We start from the raw sequence: 26,435 nt of genomic DNA, 5'->3' as shown, positions 1-26,435 counted from the left end.
ATCGCTAGCTAATTTTTTATATGGCCATGGATCAGACCTGTTCTCCAAATTCCAAGTAGACTTTGTATGTGTTATGATGGCTGCTCTTTCAGTTGTATGTACTTTTTTGAGACTGTGAGACCACATAACCTTCCATCACTTACAAGGTTCAACTGGTTGACTTCCAATAACTGTTTAATCTTCCAGTTGGGAGTTCTACATTACAAGTGTTTGTATCAAGGATCATCTATTTTATGCATGTTTTGCACTTTGGATAAGATCACAAGGCAGGCACGCACGCACGTGCACACACACACACACACACACACACACACACACACACACACACACACACACACACATTGTTGGAGCATCTGTGAAACTCTTCTAGAGGCTTTAGCAAGTCTTTTGTGGTCTGTGTAAACCCTAAACTCCATCCAGGGCTGACAAGGTCAGCAATGATTTCCCTCCCAGGCATTTAGCCTCTGCGCCTGTGTCTGCAGCTTTGAGGAATGGAGGCTCTTGATGTGAAATGCATGATGGGTAGGTTTCGCGGAATAGCTGAAATAGATGATATTGTGCTGTGGGTCATGACTGGTATGCTATAGGAGAGATACTTCTGGATCACAGACAAGCACTACTGTGGATACCCAGTTCCAGAGAGAGAGAGAGAGAGAGAGAGAGAGAAAGGAAGTAAAGAACGGCTGTGAGTTAAGTGGTTAGTTGATAGCATGCTGAGTGTGTGTGGGGGGCCTCTGTAGGCAGGGCACATTTAGGGTCACTCCAGATCAATACACACAGCTACCCAATACTCCCTGCTTTCTCTGGGCTTTTATTACTCAAACACAAACCCTCTCTCTCTCACACACTCTCTCTCTCGCTCTCTCTGCCATGCTTACATACCAAACTCGCTCTACTGTGCTCTGTCTATGGTTTGTGGTTGTGCTGGACGCCGGGGGTCTTTAATTACAGTCATTAAAGTTCAAGGCATTATCAAATGCTCTGTAGCTTTATAGCTTCATAAACACTCTGCACTGTGGTATCCACCTGTTGCTTCAGCCACAAGCTACAGTCACACTAGAGGGCTCTTTAGACTAGATAACGCAGAGCAGAGCTCGGCCTACTGAACAAAACTCCACTATAAAGTTGAAAAAAAAAATTTTTTTTGATTGTAAGAGAAAGTAACCTGACAAGTTTACAAAACTAGTCGCTGTAGTGACCGAAATCTTTTCAATATTTAGAAGATACTCACCGTTTTTGCTATTCAAACCACAGCAACCTCAAAATTAATAACAAACTGCTGAAACTAAACAATTTAAAAAATAATAAAAATCCTTTTATTTATTTTACTACTTATTTCTACGATTTAGACGAGTTGTTTATTCACTTAGATTAACTTGTTGAAACAACATTCGTTCCATTATTTTCAAGACTATGAATTTGCAAATGTGCAACTTGTAAATGCTTTTATATTGAATGATATATGAGATGCTAAATTCATAAAACAGATGACAGGCCGCAACCACAAATGATGTGTTGCATTCACTCACATCCCTCTTCAAATTAAGCCCAACTTTTACCTTATGTGTCTGACAGTCTTGCCAAAAATATGACTCTGAGCTGGGTTATCAAACACTCTTAGAAAACAATGAAGTGCAAATGGTTCTTTGGATAGTTAAGGATTTTTATCTTCCCAGTCAGACCCCCTCTGATAGGAAAACCATCTGTTGTAATGTTCTACAAAGTTCCCCCAGAGGGGCAAAACCTTTAAAGGGTACTAGATGGAAACTTTTGTCCAACAGTGTATTTAAGTATTGTGTGCTATTTGCTCTGTATCTGTTTGACCCAGTCTTTTCTTAACCAATACATGTTGCCACAGTGGCCCTTACTGGGGTTCCATGAGATGAGAATATAATTAAATCCTTAAATCTATAACACCTAATGGGTTTATTTGAATTTGCCCTCTATGCAAAGGGAACCAGTACTTTCTGTTAGCGATTATTCTACTTGCACCACTTTTTTTGCTAGAATGTTGTGAAACGAAATGCCAGGAAAACGGTAAATGTAGGTGAAGAAAATGCACATGTGCAATAAGATTTACTATGTGGTAGTTATTAGGACTATAAAATGTGCTTATGATCAGCATGTTCCTGAAGAAAAAAAAAAGGGAATACCTAAGGCTTCTTTGCTTTGTCCCTCAGGGGGAACTGTAATAACTAAGTAAATCAGAACATCAAAAACTATTTAAAAAAAAGTGGAACTTCTAAATGAACTATTATGTATCTAGAGTACATTTTACTGAGACTGGCATTTTATCTACCTGGGAAAAGATTTGACCAACCTGTGATGGGTAGGAGAGTGCTAAGTTTAAGCCCTGATATTGCTAACAACATGCTGGTCTTTCATCTGGCTTTGCTTATTATATACATACACGTTTACAGCATTTCAGCAGATGCTCTTATCCAAAGTGTCTCATTTTTATACAACTGAGCAGTTCAGATTTAAAGTTCTTACTGAAGGGCCCAGCTGTGACAGCTGAGTGAACCTGGGATTCGAACTCCCAACGTTCTAATCAACAGTCCAACATCTTAACCACCTAGTCTCCACTTCCCTGTTTATGAAGCTTTAGGAAGAAACCAAAACATACTGTAGCAAGTTGATGAGCAAGTGAAAAAAGCAAGAGCGTGAATGTGGAAGCATACAGTATGAATAAGTGAATACACTATGATAATGAGTGTTTTAGCAGCTACCATAAGTGTTATGGCTCGTCTCATGGTTCTGTAGTTAAACTCCATAGAGAATGGCATGGTTAATTACTCCTGCAGGGAGAAACAGTGAGGCCACGTGTGCACAAAGGAGCCTAGAGCAAGCAGCCTGGAGACACTGGTTATGTCAACACCAGCCAACATCTGGATATACCGCTCTACTTGCCATATGTTTAACCCGGTGCTCAAGTTCCTTAGTGCCTATGGAGCCAGGTTTTTATCCTGAATGTGATTGTTTTATCTCACACTATCAAGGGGAGGTATTAAAAAACATAGAGGGAGAAGACGAGGCATGAGAGGGTGGTACGGTCGAACAAACCACCTCAGTGTAAGATCGTAAAACGTCCTTCTTTGCAGACCTGCAATTAAAGCCAAATGAGAGTTTAGGCTGTTGTTATTAGATTTTTATTTCTATTGCCGAACAGAGAGGGGTCTTCCCATAGAGCAATCCAGCACAGCTGGAGGAATCTCCTTTTCTCTTGTTTTTTCACAAAAACTCTCTCTTCCATGGGTGGTACAGCTTCCAGCATATATTCAAATTTTATGCTCGGGTAAACTCTAGGGTTTAAAATTCATCTTTTCAGTCGTGCTCGGTTAAGTACGAGTCTGAATCAGTGCTGAGTGGTCACTTGTTCGACGGGGTCTGGAGGGGGACTGAGGCCATGACAGTGGGACTTGTTAATGTTATGCACATCTGGACTAAAGCAGATGAAGATTTATTGGACTTCAAGGACACAAATCATCACTGTTTGCTAAAAGGCCCCTGACCTCCGCAGACATAGAGTTGCAGTAATTTACACTAAGCTGAGTTAAACTGAACCGATCTACACTGGAACCAGTTCTGTAAACCAGAACAGTGGAGTTCCAGTGTAGTTGAAGGTCATTTTCCTTCTGGTTGTCCAAAATTTCATTCCCATTGCTTCTGTCAAGGTCCTTTCTGGTATCTGGTAAGGACTGTTTGGTATTACAGGATGACTTTGGTGTTTTCAGGAGCAAAAATCTCTAAAGTATCTTTGATTTATCAGTCTAGAGTGGCTCTCATTTATAAATTTATGTCAGATTCTGTTCTTTATTATTATTATTATTATTATTATTATTATTATTATTATTATTATTACTACTACTACTACTACTACTACTACTACTACTACTACTATTATTATTATTATTATTATTATTATTATTATTATTATTATTATTATTCTCACAGGGAGAGATTTTGAGATGTCACAGGGAGAGATTTTGAAAGCAGTTACAATATTGTTTAATGGGGAAAGAATTTCAACAATTTCAAACATGAAGGATAATACTCAGATTTTTCTATTAAAAAAATAAATAAAGAGCAGAAGCTTTTGTCACTCACCATTTCCAATGATGTTTAATGAGAAATCCAAGTAAGAATGTACGACCTTGAGGGGAACGTACCAAACCATAAACACAAATGAAAATAGACCTGAGTAAATAAAAAAAAATAGCTCAAATGTGCACAGACATGTGTGAGTGTCTTGGCTCTATATAAACACACAGTCCTGGTTCAGTGCAGTTTGTTCAAACTGTTTCCACACCACACAGCCAAGAACCGTAATAAGCAGAGCCATATTAAACGTAGCGAAGGAAAAACTCTCTCGCTGTCTGAAGGCTGTTACTTACAGCCTGGGGTTACTGTGAGAGAGATGCCAAGAGAGGAAAACAATTAAGGCAAATTTAGGAAAAGGAGGTAAAGACAAAACCTGCATGTCAGATTTATTGATTTGTATTCTATTAAGAAATGGGAACGAAATTGTCGAAGCTGTCAAAATGCATAATTTTGCTTTAAAAACGCTTACGTTTCTTATGCATTAGTACAATAGTACATTTATTATTAAAAAAATACTTGATGTCATTTGCTACTAATTGCATAATAAGTAAATGAAAAGAAGCTGCCTAACAATTTGATCTCTTTAACAATTTTATGTCATTAGTGCTCAGTAACCTGTTTAAGTTATTTGTGTAATGTTTCCACCCAACAGACCGGAAGCAGCGCAGTAATTTATAGATAAATAATATACATTGTTCATGTTACAAATACAACAAACACCATTTATCAGCACTACTCTGATATTTAACTGAGTAAAATGCACCCTAGGTAACATGTAGGGATGCACCTAGATACAAGCAAATACACTACACTATATGACCAAAAGTTTGTGGACACCTGACCGACACACATTTGTGCTCATTCAACCACAAGAGCATTATTGAGGTCAGGCACTGAGATCGGACAAGGAGGCTTGAGGTGCGGTCAGCATTCCAATTCATCACGTAAAATGTGTTCAGTGGGGTTGAGGTCAGGGATCTGTGCAGGATACTCAAGTTCTTTGACATGAACCGTGGCAGATGTCCATTTCAAATGCATTGTCATTATGGTATAAGTTTGAGCCCCTTAGTTAAAGACAAGAGAAATTGTAGCGCTTCTATACAATTTTGGGGCAACAATTTGAGGAAGATTAACATATGGGTGTGATGGTCAGGTGTCCACATATGGGAGGTTAATCCAAAACAACTTGAGATTTGTATTTTATTCTAATAGCAGGGGAACAATGATGTAAATTAAATAATACTGTGTGTGTGTGCTATTTGTATACATTCTCGTATGTATATATATATACTGAGTCACCCCAGTAAAAAAAAATCTAGAGAATCTGTTAACTGTGTGCTTGCAACGAGTAGGCTAAATACGAGCTTAAATGATCCATAAAGAGTGTGTGTGTGTGTGTGTGTGTGTGTGTGTGTGTGTAGACCTGGTTCTGTCTTGGCTCCTGTGTGTCACTCCCGGTCCCCAGTAGCCACAGTCCCTCAGTCATGTGGACAGGCCAGACTGTATAAGTGAACATGTGCTACACTATAAAAATAATCATATTACTCTGCTGAATGTTTGTCTTACAGGAGAAAGGCTAAAGGAAAATTTATGGGGTAATTAAGTTCATACCCTCAGGCATTCTGACTTTACCTTAAATACACATTTTCATGTTTCCTCGAATAAGCCATTCCAAGTAGAAAAATTAGATAATAGCGTAATCCTGTACCACACACATAGACTGGTCAGTAGGTTGGAAAGAGACACAGTCATTTTCATTTAAAACTGAGTAAAGTGTTTCTTAGACCACTCGCAATCACATCTACATTTCATTTTAGAAAAGTTTGTTGTACTGTACATTCCATATTTATATGATGCTGCTAATGTGGACCCATAAAAATAACAGGCAGAATGATATTACAGTAGCAGTAAATCTCGTGGTTGAGCAAGCCAGCAGAGGTTGCTGAATGAGTGGCTTTTTATAAGACATGTAAAGTAATTCCTGTTCTCATCTTCCTAGCCCAGCATCAGGTTACAATGGCCCTCTGTAGCCTTCCTCTTATATAGCACACGTTCATATTTCATAAAGACATGCAGCAGCGCAGTACAGTAAATCTCTCCAAGGGGTGAAGGAGCAAAACCAGACGAAGCCCTGGTTATATATACTGGGCAGCTGAAGAGATCAGGTCATTTTTTTCTGTCTAGTTTGGGTGAGTATGTAATATATATTTATGGCCAACTAACTATAACATTAAAACTACCCACTTAAGATTGTGTGGGTCTCCTTCTTATACCTCCAAAACAGTCCTGACCTGTCTGAAGACCTCTGAAAGTTTGCTGTGATATCAAAACAATAAACTGTTCATACATCTCACTCCTTGACAGAAGCCTTGACAATCACCCATATTCATTTGTGCACATGTGTAAATTGCTTTCCTACAATAAACAATGACAAATTGTGCGTGTTGTCTTTGTTCCATATGCTTATGTTTTAAGTCTGTGCAGCTTTTGATCCCTGTCTAGGGACTTGGACTGGAGTGGGAGCACAGCCTGTTGATCAAATAAACCAGGAATGCTAGAATGATGATGGAAGCTTGGGTCTGGACTCATTACACGCACACACGCACACACACACACACACACATATACATAGACATAAAACGTCAGCACAACATATAAACGGTCACATTTTTCTTTCATAATTACATTATTTAGAAATAAACACATTGAAGTCAGACACTACTTGCAAAAACCTACATATAATGTAATTTAGATGATTGGATATTAAGCATATTTTGGATATTAAGATATTAAGTCTTATGACACTTCAATATGCAGAAAGTGCAAGCAACCTGTACATTTCCACGTTAATGAGCACGTTTTTTGTTTGCTTTTATTACAAAAGCTTAAATATCTAAACTTCTTATTAATGTAAAAAAAAAAAACCTACTCACAACATTTATTGACAAAGTGCACACCTCTGCTGAACTTAAGCTGAAATATATATATTATTTTTTTAAATCAACTTTCTTTCACTAATCGCACCATAAATTGATTAATGATAAATGAAATGAAAAAGTTCCCTTTCAGACCTGTCTAGCTCTCTCTAGCTAGTCTTTGGTCCAGTGAGTCGCCTTCAGCTAAATAATTTACATAAATGCATGTGATTGAATAAACCACAACAGATGATCTGCTACAAGAGTTGCATTAGTTCATGTTTAGAGAACTGGCGTAGTGGAACCACAGAGAGTTTTTATTTTTTTATAGGTTGTTCAGATCTGCTCAGTTCAGTCGGCTGAGATGCTTTGTTTGGTCTGCAAATGGACTGGACCACAGCCGGCCAGTTGCACTAGTGCCATTGCAGCCAGCAGGCTTTGATTTTTTCTTTGGGCCATTACTGCAGTAAGAGCTCTTTAATGAAATTAGTACAATCTTGAGTAGCCCAGTCAGTAACTTGGGGGATAGACAAAGAAATGGGTTAGGCATTTAAGTAATCTTTTTTTTTCCAAACAGCTTTAATTCCAGCCTGCAGCCCATTCACTGCTGCTGATATCAAGCCTCCTTCTCGTATATGTCGTCAAACCATGAGCCACTGCAACATTGGCATTATTCAAGTTAAGATGAAATGACAACTCACATTTAAAGACTAAACTCTTTCATGGGATAAGGATGTTTAACACATTTTCCATGTACCAAGCTATTTTCTCACTGGCCTTAAAGCCAGAATTTGATATTAATTTGATGGGTTATGATATTTTATCCATAAAACTATACAAAATATGCACTTGCCATACATGTAAATATTGTTATTAATTAAGCAATATGACAATCCTTATCATGCTTTTGTACTAGATATCAGCATGAGAAGGATGTGGTAGATTAGTGGTTAAGGTGTTGGGCTACTGATTGGAATGTCGTGAGTTCGAATCCCAGGTCCACCAAACTACAACTGCTGGGCTTCTGAGCAAGGCCCTTAACCTTTAACTTATCAAATGTAAGTCTCTCTGGATAAAAGCATCTGCTAAATGCCATAAATGTAAAATATTTCCCAAAGAAGCCTCAGCTGGATAAAATATGAGTAGAAGATGTTTTCAATGTAAAGATCTGTTGCTAGAAACTTAGCGAAATGTTTCAGTGGTGTTATACTAAATATCAGCACTACTGCAATGCCATGTGTCCAGTCAACTACAACATGTAGTTAAGGTCTTATGAACAACCACCTTAAGTACACGTTTGTTAATTAACACACAGGTTTAAACTTAACCTATATAAGAAAGAATATAAATAAAATAATAATCATTTCAAATTAAAGTAAAGAAGCAGAGGCCGGAACTGATTCATCCACAGCATACACTAGTATTACAGTATTTTTTATTCATTTATTTATTTTTAAATGTTAACCTGCTTTTCTCAATTTATGACTGCTGCACTGCCGCTAACGCATAACTTGACTGACGTTAAATGTTATTATGTTTATTTGACTATCCTTACAACTTGATGTATTGTGCTGGATTAGACGTTGGGGCAACTACCACTGATTGCCCACCTATTATTTGTACTAGCCCACCCTAATGTAATTGGCTGGAACCGGCCCTGATTCAGGGATTAGTGCATGATAATAGATATATGCTGTTATAGAGTGTTATAAAGTGTTACCAAGAAAACAGTAATCCAAAAAAGTTGTGTTTATTATTAAAATCTGTCTTTAACATGGCTGGAAGCACACAATCCCCACTATATTCCCTGTACACCTATACAGACATACACAATAAGGGCCAAAAAATAATAAATAAAGTAAAACAGTCACCACACCCAGTTTTCTGTATACAGTCAGATCACAGCAGATATGCTAAATATCAGTGTAAATGAGCCATAAAATGTTTCTGTGTGTGTGAGAGCTTCATACTTCATCCTGCACTATATGAAACAACAACTTCATTTTTTTTCTCTCAGATACTCAGTCAGACTCTGTCCCTCAACTCCCTTCTATACACCCACCATTTTTCTGTTAGCTTTTGAAGACAGCGGTGCTGTAAGCAGCACTGTGCTGAGATATTGCTAATGACAGAAAATGGGGAACTTGGCAAATTCAGAGAGGAAGAGAGATGCATTATCCATCCTGCCACATAAAAGCACACTTCGCTTTTGCCTTTTTGTATGCGGTGGATTTGTGTGGGGATTTATGTGTTATTTGTGTGTGTGTGTGTGTGTGTGTGTGTGTTTGTGTGTGTGTGTGTAAATTCCAGAGTTTCAGAGCAACCAGAGCGCACTGCACAACTCACATCACCTACACAGTTCATAGAAAACCTGGAGCTTCTCAACCCCCTGCCATGTTGTGTACATGTACATGTATGTGTATTTTTTATGTTTTCTAGTATGTGTATATGATTTATAGAGTGTGTTTCTTGAGCCAGTGCTGATTTATGATCTATATGATTTATATGGATCTGTTGTAAGTTCTGTGCTTCATTTCAAACACTCACCTCTTAAAGAGATCCTGAATAAAACACTGCTCTGGGATCCACTTATTAGCCTTTTAATGTCTCTCACTAACTGATCTGCTCATTATCATGTATACAGAAAGTCCCCTGGTTTGCTCATATGAGTGTTTGTGATATGTGTGTTTCCCTTTTGCTTCTGTTGCAGGTCTTTCCTTTGACATGTGTTCTCGTTTATGTGCTGATGTGCTGGTGATAATGGTGATATTTTGGGCCTATTAGGGAATGACTCAATGTACATTAGCGTTGTGTATACAATGTCTCAGTGCTTATCTCACCTTGGATCACCTGGGGAGACAGTGGCATTGTTTCATTGATGCGGTTTATGCTGTAATGGTTATAAAGCAACAAGTAAACAGTCTGAGGTTACATTAAACTCTCCTGTAGGTATAAAGAAAGTTTCCTTTACTTAACAGACATCACATGCACACCAAACAGACCAACAAGAAGCGCCCACCCAGAGGTTGGCACGTGTCATTTGCTTGCATTGGATTTCCCCAGCTGGGTGTGGATTTCTTGGGCATAGCTGCATTCTTCCTCCCTGACTCTCCCAGTTGACATGACTAAAGGCTAGTATGATTCAACTGAGCTTGCTCGCTCTATCTATCTATCTATCTATCTATCTATCTATCTATCTATCTATCTATCTATCTATCTATCTATCTATCTAATCTATCTATCATTTGATTTATGAAGTTTTTCATTTTAAATTATATTGGTTGCTATTTGTTTATTTATTTTTCGTGAGTATGGCTGCAGTCATCCTCTCTGCCGATTATTTAATAAATGAATATATTATTTGTGGGGGAAAAAAATAAAAAAGAAGGTTTGTGTTTTATGCTATTTTTTTGGTCTATCATTTATATAAATATCATTCGTATTTGACATGATTTGTCTTGTTTTATTTATTTATAAATGTTTTTTCTTTGGCATAGCAGTTTTCATTCATCTGCTGTTGACACCCCTTCTACAAAAATAAATGAACAAAAGCCTAGATTTTATTGGTTTCTATATCAGATTAAAGTTGGGAAATATCTGACTTGATTTATCTTTTTTTAAACATCACAAAACCCTTTAATTTTAACACTAAATAATAAATAATATATATTACACAATAAATGTTTTATTGAAGCTTTCTTTTCACAGAACAAAAGCAGCTCTTAACGTAAAATTGGATCTTTAAAACACATTCATCTTGATTAGTTTATATTTTAAAATTATTTGATTATTTTGGGTGTGAGATTGTGGATTGAAATATTGAAATTTTTATTTCATACATTAGGTTTTCCTAAAACGTCTTTTCACTTGGTGTCATTTCTGTGCAGAGTTTAATGCTGATTTTACAGTGAAATGTAGAATTTTATAGCTAGCTACAGTTATTCAATTTGTATTTTAAATATTTATGTTTATGTTCCTTACATTTGACCCCTTTCTTATGTGCAATGCTAAGATTTATGTAATTATTGTCCTTGTCCTAACTCCTAAAAGCTATTGCTCATGCTCCACGTGCTCTCGCTCCTATCCCTTCATCATTCCTGTTTTCCTTGGCAAATGACAGGAAGCTTTGACATCTGCTGATGATCTAATACTGCATCTCAGGCCAAATCCAACAGAGTAAAATGTGAAAAATACTCATGCTGACTGTATTTTCTTCTCATTCGCCTCACACTGAACCGGTCTGCCAGCACTCGTAAACCTCGCGTTAATCACTCTCAAATATTGTTGATGATATTTGCGGGCTTGGTCGAACCCAATCGACTCTTTGTCTGCCTGGTCACAATGAGTTAGCTTCGAGTCTGGAGAAAAAGTGTATTTGTGTTTGGAGAATTTTACGTTACATACTCTTGCTTTATAGCTGGTGTCAGCGTTACTCCTGACACCAAAACAGTTCCATATGGAAGGGGCTATTTAATTTATTATATGGGAATGATAGATGATATATTGCAGCAATACACAAATCTCTCATCATGTGGGTGTGAGGCTGTCAGTGTGTGTCTATCTGCAGGAAAGGGGCCATACAGTAAATGTGTATAGATATGACTCTGGCCTGCGCTCTTGCTCACCCAACAAAGAGAAGTATTGTGTGAATGAGGTTTCTGAACTTTCTCTGTACCTTTATCACTTCCCCCAAAGCATACAGAAACTGACAAGCAAAATGCCTGCACAGCTTTCAGCACGGTCCAAATAGGAGCAATTGGACTAGTGGCAGTCCCATCAGGAACAGGCTGTGGGGACTTGGCATGTTTGCTTTTCTGGGATTAGTTAAAATCATGCATGTAATAAGGAGAAAATGGCTTTTAAGCCTATGCCTGTAGGAAACAGCGCCCATGGAACCACTGCCTTATTAAAGACAGACCAGACAGAGAACAGGTCTGAGGAAGCGAATTCAAGAATACGCACAAGACCAAACTCGGCTTGCAAAAGCAACTTTTGTTTGCACCTGATAATAATCTGCAGGAGGGAAAGAATTAATCTAAACCACTGACATCTGATCAGGTACATCTTTGTGAAATTAATCATATAATCTTTTCTGAGTCCGAACACAGTCATCCTATCGTTATAGCCTCAGATCCTCACACTGTTCTTCCAGTTTAACTTTTTTTGTAGCCAGAATTACGATTTCAAAGTTTAGGTCAGGTGCTGTGTTCATCAGAAAAGAAATAAAAATGAAAAATTATTTCTTCATTTGAAGACTTTGGGCCACGGGCTGCAAATAGGTATGATGTAGCATTAAGATGTAATCTGCAAATGTAGGATTTTTTTTTTAATAAACCACTTTTACTTTTACGTCTATATCCAGAAAGCTCCTCTACTGTTCAGTGTAGCAACTTGCAGTAGTGTTTTTTCTTTCAGGAACAGTTCAGTTGCCTATCTGATAGATCTGTTTCCTAGTATCTGATCCCTTGAAACATATAAATACTGTTTAAATGACAACCAAACATGAACGTTGGGTCGGCTACAAACCATGCAATGCTCATGCTACCTTAGAGACATATAAAAATCAGCCACAGCAACTTTTTAAACAGCTGAACATACACAAAGGGAAGTGTTATCTGCCCTCTTCTGCATACATGCCCAAAGTTGCCTGCAATCAGATGGCCACGTTATGACTTACAGAGAAGTGGAGAATGCCATCCCTGCCAAAATGAGAGCATGCGGCATGGCTTTGGCATGGCTGGGAATTGATCATCATCTTCTCATGACAGGCAAACAGTCTCGGGTGCCCAATAAGTTGGCTTTTGACTAGCAAGTAAGACTAGCAGGTCATATGTCTACCTACAAAATCACATGATATAACAATTTATAACAAAGAGCCTTTCAGATGTGGGAACATACTGTACTGAATCATCGCACACAAGGCTGGATTACAGTGTAGTTTTTGTTCACAGTGAAGATGCTTATAAAAGTATGAGTGTATGAGTATGTGTTCGTGAGAGTATGTTCTCAGATAAGGCCACTCTCTCCTGCTGTTCATTAGAGTTTAATAGAGAGCAGAGGTCAGCTTGGGGGTGCGCACACATCATCATCCTCCCTCGCTCTGCTGCTCCAGCTGTCACAATGAGTCCTTTCTTCTTTTTATTAATCTCTATACTTCACTCACACGTTGCACATGTTTGCAAGGCCTGTAATCTATAATACTAAAATCAAATTTATACTAAGCTATTCTTGTTTTAAACTTCTGACTTGTCATCATGCCATACTATGTCAGAGCTTCTACAAAAATAAGGCAATAAACTTACATTTATCGCACTGATACATTTGAGCAACTGAAGGTTAAGGGCCTTTCTCAACAGCCCTGCAGAGGCAGCTTAGGGATTTGAACTCGTAACCTTCCAAGCAGTAGTGCAACATCTTAACCTGAGCTACTCCAAAACTACAGGCATGACTATGCTCACTGACCCCACAGCAATGATAAAGCCTCTTTGTTGTTGTTTGGAAAACCAAGGTTCAAGACCCTGTTCAACACTGTTGGGCCCTTGAGCAAGGCCCTTAACCCTCACTGCTCCAGTGGCACTGTATCATAGCTGACTCTGCTCTCTGACCCTAACTTCCAAAGATGGGACATGCGAAGAAAGAATTTCACTGTGCTGTAATGTATATGTGAGATTCTATTCTAAATCTCTTCTTCTGACACTTGCACTGGCAGTAATTCTGAATCACTATATAATAATAATAAAATATCCATTTTATTATATTTTCTAAAGAAAGAAGTCATATAAATATATAGATTTAAAAAAACGTGAATATTTCAGTCAATGATTTGAAAAATGTCTAATTATGGATATGATAAACTTTTTTGTTAGGAAACTTTTATATAGTATTTATTGAAGGTAGTCAGTAAATTCTAGTGGTCAGTAGTGTTGGTTTGTTTGTTTGTCAGGACAGAGGAATTTATTCATGCCCAACTTTCCAGTTTAGCGGTAACTTGAAAAGTTGCTAGGTTTTTTTTTTTTTGAGTGCAGGAAAGACTGTTTATTACCACTGTAACATAAGTGATAACAGAAACTATCTTGTCTTGTCAAACATTCTACAACATATCTATAAATGATAAAATGTCTGACATGTTTAATAATAAACTGGAAACTGCATTCCACCATTAGCAAACTACTGTAGTACAACACTTTGAAACTGTTACAGGGAAAATACAACAACTTTACATAGAATATAAGAGTAGATTAACTCCAAGCACTGGAGAAATGATTTATTAGGGTCAGAGGCAACATGTCAAAGGCCAACTACAGAGCCAGCGTGGCATCTGTCACCAAAATAGCCGTAATAAAATCACAGCTTAATGGTGTATTCACCCTTCAGTGTAATTTTAGTGCATGTGTGGATTGAGGAAAACTCTTTGCTGGCATTTTTATTGCTGCCTGCTTTCATATGTGGTCACATCTACTAAATAGACATGTTATCCGTGTTATTTATGTCGACAAATTATATCTCCTGTATGTGATTTTTCATCACCGCCCACCTTTTATCGTTGCCTCCTGTCCCTGGTGTTCATCTTGCGTCATCTCCACAGGTTTCATCTGACCACTTGAGGAATTTTGGAATCATGACAAAGAATATAATCTTTGACTTGTATGCCTTACTTGATATTTGAGAGCTTGTAATTTTATAATAAGAAACACAAGTGAAAATGCATTAAATCTCTTGGAAGGCACTCAAGTGCAACAGTGAAGACTCCTCCATGCGCTCTCAGAGATAAGGCATGCAGAGGTTTGAACAGATGCTTCTTCTTTTTGTTTTTTAACAAGATACAAATTGATGAATCTCTTTGCTCTCTTAGCGCTTACTAGGGAGCATCTCGGAACAGTTCTTCAAAAAAGCTGTTATTTTTTTTGGAAACATGAGAAGGATAAAAGGGAAACTCAAAGTGACAGATTACTTTCACAATGACTAATGATTGTATCATCTAAGGACACCAAAAGAAGAAGAAAAAAAAGGCTCTCTGGTTCTCATTTTCCTCTTGTTCTCCTCACTGCAGGATGGAGTCACTGCTCTGCAACTCCATAATGTTGCTCTATCGGCACAGCACGACGTGCCACGTATACTCTATGTATGTGTGAGGGGGGGAATCGTATTAAGCCCATAAGTGTGTGTTATGGAGAATATGGAAGGTTTTATAGGAATGTTTTTGCACCTGGATGAGAAGAGAAGGAGACAGCGGTAAAGATACAGGCTTTCTAGTCAAGGCTGCAGACTAAGCATTCGGGAAATTGGTTTTTAACTCAAGCTCAAGGTTTCCTTCACTTATAGTACATTAATGTGGTACATTTGGTTGTCCAAAGCCAACACTTTGGTCAACGATTTATTTAAAAGTACAACACCGGTATACTATTACCTATGATAACACCTATAACACCTCTCCCTCCACCTGACAACCACACAACAACACACTCTTTACATTTCCTTCTCATTTTACACCCTCTGGCATCTGTACTACTATAACCTTTTGGAATGTGAATTTATAGGTGAGAGTTTTGTCAAGTTTACAATTTATGAGCAGAATCCCACGGTGTGTAGGTCCGTCTCTAACTCTCCCTTTCTGTAGAGACATGTCAAAAAGCAACCAGAGATTCCTGGACACACAGAACGGTCACCATTAAGCACTTTGGCGTCATCTTTTAACCAAAAATAAAAATGCCACACAAGTTGTTTTGGCAAGTTGCATAATTAAGCTATTGTCACATTTGGGGTTAAAGTGGTCTTTTCTTTTCCTGTCTTTGCTCTTTGCTTGGGTCAACTTTACTTTGGCTCAGTTCATGTTCCCAGCATTCTGCTCACCATTTTTTAGTACTTCAACACATAAAAACCCCTATTTGTTTTCTGCAAAGCCATTTCTTATATACTTCAGGTTATGCTGTTAAAATGTAAATGTATTTATGTAGAAACTATATACATAGTATACACACGTGTTTGTGTTTGTGTGTGTGTGTGTATGTATGTGTGTGAGTGTGTGTGTGTGTGTGTGTAGTATTCTTAACATTATTTAGACCTATTTTGCACCTTCATAGCACATTCATAAGAATTACATTAGCAAGCAAATATCATCGTACCTTATCTGCAATGCACAGGGTTTAGTCCGCGTTGCAGTGGATTATCTTGTGCTAAATTCCTGTCCTCAGACGAGCACCAGAACTAGCGGAGGTCAAGATTTTTTTTTCTTTGTGCCCAGTGTTTTGAAGACATTTACCTCAGAAGACGTGTTGATTCGTTGCGACTCTTCTTGAGGAGAAATATGACGCGAAGCTCTCCCGCAGAGTGAGGAAGAGGTGGACAATTGAAGTGCCCAAAGGAGTTATGAGATTTGCGCTCAAGCTATTTTCAAGACTTTAGATTGGTTAATAACTTGTAAAAATAACAGACCCACGTGGGGACTGACCAATAGCATCGATATGTGAAAAAATATGAAATTGACCAAATTTGGACATACGAGGTTTCCGCCCGACAGCGACAATATTTAATTAATAATGGCTTTAAAATCTTTGAAATGGCATAGTGGTGTTATATAGGGTAGAATACTGCCTTATGCCTACATGAAAGAGAGAAGAGAAAAACTCTCACTTACCATCCACTGTTTCTGTATTTTTATAACAGCACATCCATCCATCCATCCATCCATCTTCTGTGCTTCTAAACCTATACAAGGTTGCAGGGAACCTGGAGCCTGTTACAGGGGACTCTGGGCACAAGGCAGGATACACCCTGCAAGGAGCACACACACTCACACCCACTCAAACACCAGAGACAGTTTACATGCCAACCAGTCTTCAATGTCCTTGGACTGATGGAGGTAACTGGAGTGCCCTGAGGAAACTCCCAAACCACATGGAGAACATACAAACTCAGCACATGCAGAGTGGAGACAGGAATAAAACCCCAATCCCAGAGGTGTGAGGCAAACGGTAACCAGTAAGTCACCCACCAACATTACACGAAATGTTAAAATAAATGATGCAGAATCTTCTTTAATATGTCCAACTGTAGTGTCCACCCACCTTTGGGAGGTATATACAGTATATACTATTTACTACTTATTATCTACTAAAACTAACAAACATCACTTATTTATGAACCCCATATTTGAGCCAAATGAATAAATGAAATGCCCATAAATGAAGTCTAACAGGAAATATGTTTGAACCAACCTCGTCTCTCACACACTGCTAATGTGCTGCTAATGCAAACAATTTAATAACACGCATAGTTTGCTAAAATCTCACCAAATTCCTTCTATTATTGCCATAAAAAGATCATAGCATAGAAAGTCTTATTCAGTGTTCAGCCCAGCATCTTAACCTACTGGGTCAGCACCTGTCACTGACACGAGCCTATCAGCTTTCATGAGAAGATTGCACAGGTTTCCCTCAGCTCACAAACCAAACTGACAAATCAATTCTTCACAGTTGTCGGCCAGTGCAGTAAAACTAGAAGCAAGAGTTCTTTAGACCCAAAAAAAAAAAAAACATACATAGATACATATGTACACATACACACATATCAAACAGCCATAACATTAAAACTATCTGACCAATATTGTATAGGTCACCAGTGGCACCATGATGTTACGAGCAGATACTTTAACTCCTGTATTGTGCGAGGTGGGACCGCAATGGCTCAGATTTCAGACTGTCATCGTACTGAGATCTGAGGAAGTTGGAGGCCAAGTCAACACCTTAAACTCTTTATCATATTCTTCAAATCACTCCTGAACAATTTTTTGCAGTGTGGCAGGGAGCATCATCCTGCTGAAAGAGGTCACATACCGAGATCATATACACACTCACACACTTTAATCCAAGTCTGGGTTTAGTCTGTTAGTCTGTGTCCAAAAGCACTCTGTAAAATTCCAAATTTCTGCATGACTTTTAGAAATAGATTTCCTGCACAGATGCTAAAAAGTCTGTGAAAGCCATGCGAGTCAAACGCCTCACATTACCGAGAAACCACGTTTCTCTCCACGTGTCAATTCAGTTCTGAAGTAACTCACTCACACACTCATACGCACAATCCAAGCCAGGTCCACCTCCCCATAATCATTTAACATGTGTGTTCGCACATAAAAGCATGACTCTGTTCTTTACCGGCCAGCCGTTTGTTTTCACTGGAGACAAATTTACTCCAAATTGATGCAATTCTATTGATTAAATAATGAGCCTTTTCCTCCTGTCAGCCTGTCACCCAGAGCTCTCCGTTCTTGTGCTTGTGTGTATGCGTGTCTAGGTGTGAGTGACTGACTGGGCTTAAGGTTGATGTTGTAAGTCTGATACACAGATCATATTCTCTCTCTCTTTCTCTCTCTCCCTCATGCTACATCCATCAGAGCATCTAATGTTTCACAATATAAGGTCTTTAAAATAGATTGCACATCATTATAGACTGTTTATAAATCTGATTTTTGTTCACTTTTGTTACAGGTAAAATTGTTAAAAGATGCATAATTTCCAAAAGGTTTCTCAGTGGAAGCACACTGATAGGCGTTAAACAAATACAAGAAGAGATTGTTTAGTTGGTTGAACATTAAGGAACACTGGGGGAAAAGAAGACTAACTTCCAAACTAACAGCCTGTAGAAAAAAATTCATTACAATATGTTTGTGTAGTAACCTTTCCTCTAGCTACCACTATCTGTTCATCATTACTTTGCTCTTTCTGGCACATATAACTAAAGAAACTAAAGTAGGATTTATTAGAAAAGACATGGACAGGATTGATGACTCGACTTTTTTGAGAAAGCTGGAAAGAGATGACTAAGAAACATACTTCAAGCTTTAGAAGATTTTTCCCAAAGAGGCTAAAGTAGCAGCACAGTGCCCCTGTCTGTTCTAAACTCTCCTGAGCACCAACCAAGAGCAAAGGATGAACATGTGGCATCTGTTAAAGAGGCATCACAAGGAAGAAATAATAGCCTCTGCAGAGACTACTGCTCTTTGAAGTGAGCGTGAATCCAAACTCTATACCTAATTACACACAGACAATGTCAATGTCCTGCCGATTTGCCTGACTAAAAGAAGCCGATCCCACAAGGTATGAGCAGATGTGCTGTATGCTCTGTGCTCACAGGGTGGCCTGCACAACAAAACTTCAGTTCTGACTAACTGAACTCTAACCATCCGTATCCCACCGAGACAGACACACAGAATGTCTTTTAAATGTTACTCTTCCTATGTTTTGCTTATTGCTGATCAAGATGGTCTGTTGTTTGTCCAAGGGTTTAAAAAATGCAAAAAAAAAAAAAACATTTTAGACTAAATAGGTATGATGTCAATCCCCCATCCAGGGTGTAGTCCCTTTTGTAGTCCCTGACCCTAACTCGGGACCCAGCATCCACACAACCCTGACCTGGATAAAGCATTTACTAAAAGATGAAAGTACAAAGGAACAATCTGTTCACTATATCTTGTGGCATTTATCTCTAATTGAGAGTCTGCAACAAAGTTTGAGTAAACTTCAGCCTACCACAAGGTGTCAGTATAACTCATTATGTGACTGTTTTGCTGTATTCACTTCTCTGTGTTTGGCTGTTAAAGATCTATTCACTTTGAAACCAAACACAAAACAAGTCATCCTTGTATATATTTACTGATTTATGGTTGATACAGAGATTATCCCATAAACACTGGGTACAAAGAGTGTGATCACCTTTTATAGGATGCCCACATTGATGCAGAAAGTCCATTCAGAAACACCAGGAAACAAGCCAAGACATAATTGGCTGGACATCTGCTGTGCACAGCCCTCTTTGGGTCACCCCATAGATTTTCAATTCGGTCTCTGCTGGACCATTCCGAAACCGTGACCTTGTTTTGCTGATTCCTTTTATTGACTTGGAAGTGTGCTTCAGATCCTCTGCATTTTAAATGTTTTAGCAGTCACCTTAAAGTTTTGTGCCAAAATTACCTGTCAATTGGAAGTATTTATGGTCCCTTCAGCCTGACTCCAGCTGAAGAACTCAGCCCTGAGGCATGATGCTCCCACCACCATGCTTCACCACAGGGATGGTGTTTATATATTTAGTTTTTTTATACATATCTTTTGATATTACTGCCAAAAATTTCAGATGCAGAGGCATGATGCTCCCACCACCATGCCTCAGGGCTGGTGTTTATATATTTAGTTTTTTTTATACATATCTTTTGATATTATTGCCAAAAATTTCAACTTTGGTCTCATCAGGCCATAACAAATGTTTTTAAAGCTTCCATTTTAGCTCCCTAGTGTGTAATCTAGACATTTGAAGAAATGGGGAGATTAATGTCGCATTTCTTTTCAGAAATTGCTGCAATTCTTTTAATGCTTCTGTAGGCATCTTGGCAGTCTTCCTGACCAGTTTTTAGTATTCTCATCAAACAGGATGTCCTGTTTTTAGTACCACTGCTGTTGTGCCAAACTTTTACCCACTTGTTTATTATTGTTTTTACTGTGTTCTTTAGGATGTGCAATGCCTAGGGTTTTTTGATTGCTATTTTTTAGCAGCAAGATAATGCATCTGATTTGTAAGCTCTTCATAACCCCTGGTTTTCCATTTGTATGTTACCAAAGGAACATCTGTACTGTTTATCTAATTTGGCATTTTAACTGATGACAAAACCTACAAGTTTCATTCTGATTGGTCAACTCTGAACATTGATGGGTTTCCGATTCTTAGAGGCTGTGCACACTTCTGTTTTCCTTTTTTCCACCAAAACAAAAATCCATTTCTGGTCGTTTGTCACTTGATTTGATATTGCAGTTTCACAATAAAGGTGGAAAAGATTCTGAAATGGTTTAACATTCATTTATTCATTCATTTATTTATTTATTAATTAGATTGTCACACCCAAAATCATATGAAGCAATGTATTTTAATGTTTTCTTTCCCCTACTTTAGTCAAGCCAAATTCGGTGCGTGCTACCATTCCAGTTGCACTGAATTCACCTAAACGCATAAGACAATAAGTCAGCAAAATCCTATTGCTCCCTCTCTAATCTTGTCACATGTGACCACAGCATGCTAATTATAGGGGTAGTGCAATGCAATTTAGTTCCCACACAAAACCAACACTGTAAAGCTGCAGCTGCTCACAAAAGGGCCCTGCAATAATATACTCCTCAAGATATAGCGAGGTCAGGAGGCACACAGCATCCTTTCATCTAAGATGATGAAGTCAATTCAATCCATCAAAGACTTTAGCCTCCCCCCTACCTCTTTCTGTCATCCCGTTCATGTTTCATTACTTATGTAGTGCATGAGAACAACAGGCGTACTGAGTGCAAGTGTAACTGTGTAGTTCAGCTCGGCAGCCAACACTCAAGCCTTGATCTTAAGGTCACACTCAAATTATCTGACTTTGAACAAAATATATCTGTGTTCGTGGTGCAAGTCATGCTTTTTAATCATTTCTAGTTTGGTCCAAGTTTACAGGCCAAACAAAAAAATTAACATCTGTGTATTTTTTTATGCCACTGCACCATGCATATGTCCAATGGCATTAAATAAGTCTAACAAGTTTTCAAATTATATATCTGTACTGTGTGTGTGTAGTGTATTGCAATATATTACATTATAGGCATGTCTACTGCCAATCCTTTTAAGCATTAGAAACAAATTCAGTACAACAATTGTACCAGGTGTTATAGAATTATTCTGACAGAAAATTATTCAGGATTTATTGTAACAATCTAGAAATCATTACAAATCGATCAGGTTTTTTTTTTTTAAATCTCTGACACAGTCAGTGAATAAGATATAAAATCACTCATTTAGTACTAAGGAATAAGAAGGCACTATAAAATGTAGAATGTACCTTCAAGTATCCACATGGCTATGTATAGAAGCCATATATAACAATCATGCTAAATAAATCTACAACACATATACAATATTGTGTAATTGTTTGAAAAGCAAGTAAAAAGAATTGATTAGAAAAAAAAAGTAGGCAGGGCCTTTCTATGAATGACAGCCAACAGATGCCGTATAACCATCACTGCAGTTAATGAAGGATACTAAGACAGATCAGTGTGAGCTGATCCTATAATATTGATGATGTCTGTCACAAAAATACTTGACACAATTCCCTGCCCATATTTTCTGGACCTTACTGGTGTCTAAGGTTCCTCAGTTTAACTCTCCTCCCACTGTGCTGTTAGCAGAAAAAAACTAGAGCAACTAACCACTTACATAGAAAGATGAGGGATTAGAACCTGCTGAAAATAAGATCAAGGCTGATTAAAAGGGATTAGCATGACGTAGAGCAAATCATTGCTTCAATCACTTGATGCTTCAGATGGTCACTTCTTTTTTCTGGAAGGAGAACTGTTACATTTTGGTCAAATTTACACATAATTTGGTCCTTGGTATTGATCTCTAGTTGCCAACACTATGGGCCTCCATGAGCTCTGGGTGGTCAGAATCATGATGATGAAGAAAGGATTTACTGGCATGGCATCTGTGGTAGCACCATTCTGGAACGGAATACACAATTAATCTGGTGAAGTACAATTTTTTTTTAACCTTTTTGATAGTGAGACAAGTACTCTTCTGCTTAGTGTGAATATTTGACAGATAATAAATCAAGGAACACAAGATGGCTCTGATGGTTATAAAATTTGACTTGGCCAAGCGGATCAAACTGGCCCAGGGACTGTGGCTTTTGTACTGGCTTGCAGTTATGGGTGGGATCCTCATCTTCAGCATGGGGCTTTTCTTCAAGATTGAACTCCGCAAAAGGAGTGAAATGATGGACAATAATGAGAGTCATTTTGTACCCAACTTGCTCATCCTGGTAGGCCTGGCTACTTGTGGCATCAATGCCTTTGGAGGTAAAGTGTGCCATGACTCACTTGATTCAGCCAAGTTTTCCAAGTGGAAGCCCATTGTGAAGAATTACCTGTGTGGATGCTTTGCCTTCTCCATCATCCTCTTCATCATGGCACTGCTTTGCTTCCTGATGCAGATCTCTCTACATTTTGCCCTAGCTGAAGGTCTAAAAAACGGGATGAAACACTACAAAGACACAGACACCCCAGGACGATGCTTCATGAAGAGGACGCTGGACATGACCCAGATTGAGTTCCGTTGCTGTGGCAACAACAACTTTAGGGACTGGTTTGAGATCCAGTGGGTTAGCAACCGCTACCTGGACTTCAGCAATGATGAGGTCAAAGAGTGAGTGCTTTTACCTTCCGCATTTCATTAAATTAGCACAAAGGCAGGATATTGCAAACAATCATTAATAAGAATTAGGTGAAATTTAATGTCCATTTCAGAACGTAAAACTAGAGGAATGAGAAATGTTTGTTCAGTGTATGCAAAAGATGTTCACTGCTGATAAAATGCACTTTTTTAAACTTTTAAATGCTCATGTCAAACCCAGTTTCCACACTATTCTGCTGAGCTCTGAAACCAGATATGAGAAAATACTTTTGACTGAATTATTTTCTAATCTTTACCCAATAATCACTTATTTTTATCATTTATTAGGTCATTCGATAAAAAAAAAGGTTTAATCTAGATTAAAAGGGTCAAATAATAAACCTAACAATCTATTATAGTAACATTTTTAGAATGTGACAATTTCTTACTTATTTGCAGATCTTTAAACATATATAGAAGGGTGATAAATGAAATAAAAACTTTCCTGGCGTGGTTTGTGTCCACTTTACCCCTTCAAATGAAGGATCACTATGATGAAACATTTCTATCCTGATGGGAGTGGCATCTTTTAGGATGACAAGCCCCCATGCAAAGTGCATAAGAATTTGTTAATAATGTAAATTCAATCAAACTCCAATGGAAAATATTCGGCCTGAAGCTTTCCGGTGCTATCAAAAACAACTCCGTACTTAGACACTTGATGCTGGTTTTTCCTTTCTTTTGTCACCCATTTGACATTGCTGAGACTTCAAAGAACCTTTGTACGTCACTCTGGATAAGGGCGCCTGCCAAATGCCGTAAATGTGAATGTTATTGTTTATTAAGCTCTTTATAGAACCCTTAAGTGAATGTTTTTCATGTTTCTATAGTCGTATCACAAGCAACGTTGAAGGTAAATACCTTATGGACAGCGTTCCCTTTAGTTGCTGCAACCCTGGCTCTCCACGGCCCTGCATCCAGCACCATCTGACCAACAATTCAGCTCACTACGACTATGACCATCATACTGAAGAACTAAACATCTGGACTCGAGGCTGCCGTGAAGCCCTGGTCTCCTATTATGGGGGGATGATGAACAGCATTGGGGCTCTTGTTCTGCTAGTCATGGTTCTGCAGGTGAGTCAGAATATGGAATTTCAATGAAGAGACATAATATTGAATAAAACGTTGGCTTGTTGGCATTAAGGAATTATTTTTATACTATAACTTTATAGCAAAGGGCACAAGTCTTCACCAAACTTATCTACAAAGGGCTATTGAGGTTGCAGGCTTTCATTCTAGTCAAATATGAGGTGCACTTGATAGCTGAACTGATTAGACAGGTGGAATCAGGCATTGTTTCTGCTTGGTTGGAATGAAAATCTGCAGCTACACCAAACTCTGTGCATAAAATTGAAGACCCTTGACATAGTTTTTTAGTGTTTAGGTCATCAGCAAGCAACCCTGTGTGTTTCTGGTTTCATGAGCACCAATGTGACGTGTGCAAGTATCTTTGCTGGTTTAAACTTCGAGAACCCCAGACCCTCTTCCTGGAATAAACATATCAAAGGTTGACCCATTGGATAAAATGTTTTATGTCGGTCAGTATGTGTGGTCAGCTAAATATATAGGTTTGTTAATAATGAAACCCAAGATTTACCCAGCATATTATAAGTAAGAAACAAGTAGTCACTTGTCACTTGTCACATAACATTGAAAGAGCTTTTTTGTAAATTGCATTTGTTGTAGGCTGCAGATATGATGGGACTAAAATATTTGTCAACCTCTTTGGAGACCCTGACAAACCCAGAGAACCCAGAGTGTGAGAGCGAAGGTTGGCTACTGGAAAAGAGCGTGAAAGAGACTGTATCCGATGTCCTTCAGAAGATCAAATCACTTGGCAGAAAGAACCAGGTGGAAGGAGCTGAGGCTGATGCCAGTGCTGGTGCCAACTGAACAGCTCAGACTTTAGTCAGCTGGGACTAAAACCATCCTATAAGGAGCATCAAAGAAATCCTTGTTTGTGGGAAACCATCAGAAGTGAACAAAATAACAGGTCATTAATGAACCTTTAAATGTGGTGAGCACTAACTGAAAAGGAAAAAAAAACTATGTAAATTTTAATGTCCATATTGAGATGTAAATATAAATTAAAAAAACATATCAAATAGAATTTTACTTTGAAAGAGATGTGGCAGGGAATGAAGTTCAAAGAATAATTAACCTAATTATTTATGTAGACACATCTCTTGCCCCCAACCAATCAGGGTTCAGGAGGTGCAAAAAGTGACAAACACACAACTGTGAACAAATCCAAAAAGCTACCAGGCACTTATCATTTTTGATCTCTTCTTGCAGGATAGAATAGTTATTCCAAACAAAGCTGGAGGGAAAACTAGTGAAGTAAATATGGCCTCTGACTGGTGTCCAGGTTCTTCTCAAACACTGCTATTTGAGTTACTGCACAACTCTTGCACATCTTGACAGCATTTATATCAGGCCCATGATGAACAGAAATAAATGAAATATAAAGGAATGAATGATTCGTTTAAATTCCCATCAACGTATGATTCTCTTGGGAGAAGTTTTTCATTAGGTAAGTTGACATGCTGCATTTTTGTCAAGCATGTCTGTCTGTCTGTCTGTCACGTAGATAAGTGTGAATGATAAAGCTGTTCAAACAGAAACATTTTGGTTTGTTATTCTATTGTTCATTGCACTTTTCTGAAATGACACGAGTTGGACATTTAGACATGTAGGATGGAAAAAGGCTGATTCAAGATGTTTGATTAACATAAGGAAGCTCAGGAAAGATGTTGGGACACTCAACAGGTGTTCAGCTTTAGACTATAGGATAAATAGATGAGTGGCTTCTAAGAGAGAACTGGATGCTTCTTAAGACACCTTTTTCTTTTCATTTCAAATGGGCTTGTTAACAACCAAGCCATGGACATGAAACAATTTAATTTTCTTAGATTAAATGGCCATTACGTTTAGCATGACATACTTCCAAACCACTGACCATGGGCATTTAGGCCAGAAAGGTAAGAGAGCATCTGTCATCTTGAATAGTCTTCAACCATAAAGCCTATAAGCAGTGGTTGAGGAGATGAGTGTAGATAAGCTGATTTGATAGAGCTTCGCCTCAGTCAGGTGAAATTAAGTTGCAGGTAATTCTGACACAGAAACAACAAGGGCACCTTGCTGGATCTCTCCACAGGAAGCTTATTAGCTTGCTAT

The 26,435-nt window shown here is 38.2% G+C and overlaps 1 protein-coding gene across 1 annotated transcript; it reads left to right on the top strand.

Moving 5' to 3' along the window:
• Positions 1-22,377: 22,377 nt before the first annotated feature.
• Positions 22,378-25,742, top strand: prph2b (peripherin 2b (retinal degeneration, slow)). Its single transcript, XM_060871345.1, has 3 exons — positions 22,378-23,228; positions 24,086-24,332; positions 24,945-25,742. The coding sequence occupies exons 1-3, from the start codon at positions 22,648-22,650 to the stop codon at positions 25,149-25,151; spliced, it is 1,035 nt and encodes a 344-aa protein (XP_060727328.1). The 5' UTR covers positions 22,378-22,647; the 3' UTR covers positions 25,152-25,742.
• Positions 25,743-26,435: the final 693 nt, after the last annotated feature.

The sequence above is a fragment of the Tachysurus vachellii genome, chromosome 6, assembly GCF_030014155.1.
Source record: "Tachysurus vachellii isolate PV-2020 chromosome 6, HZAU_Pvac_v1, whole genome shotgun sequence".
Taxonomy (NCBI): Eukaryota; Metazoa; Chordata; class Actinopteri; order Siluriformes; family Bagridae; genus Tachysurus; species Tachysurus vachellii.
This window is presented reverse-complemented; position numbering and strand designations above follow the sequence as displayed.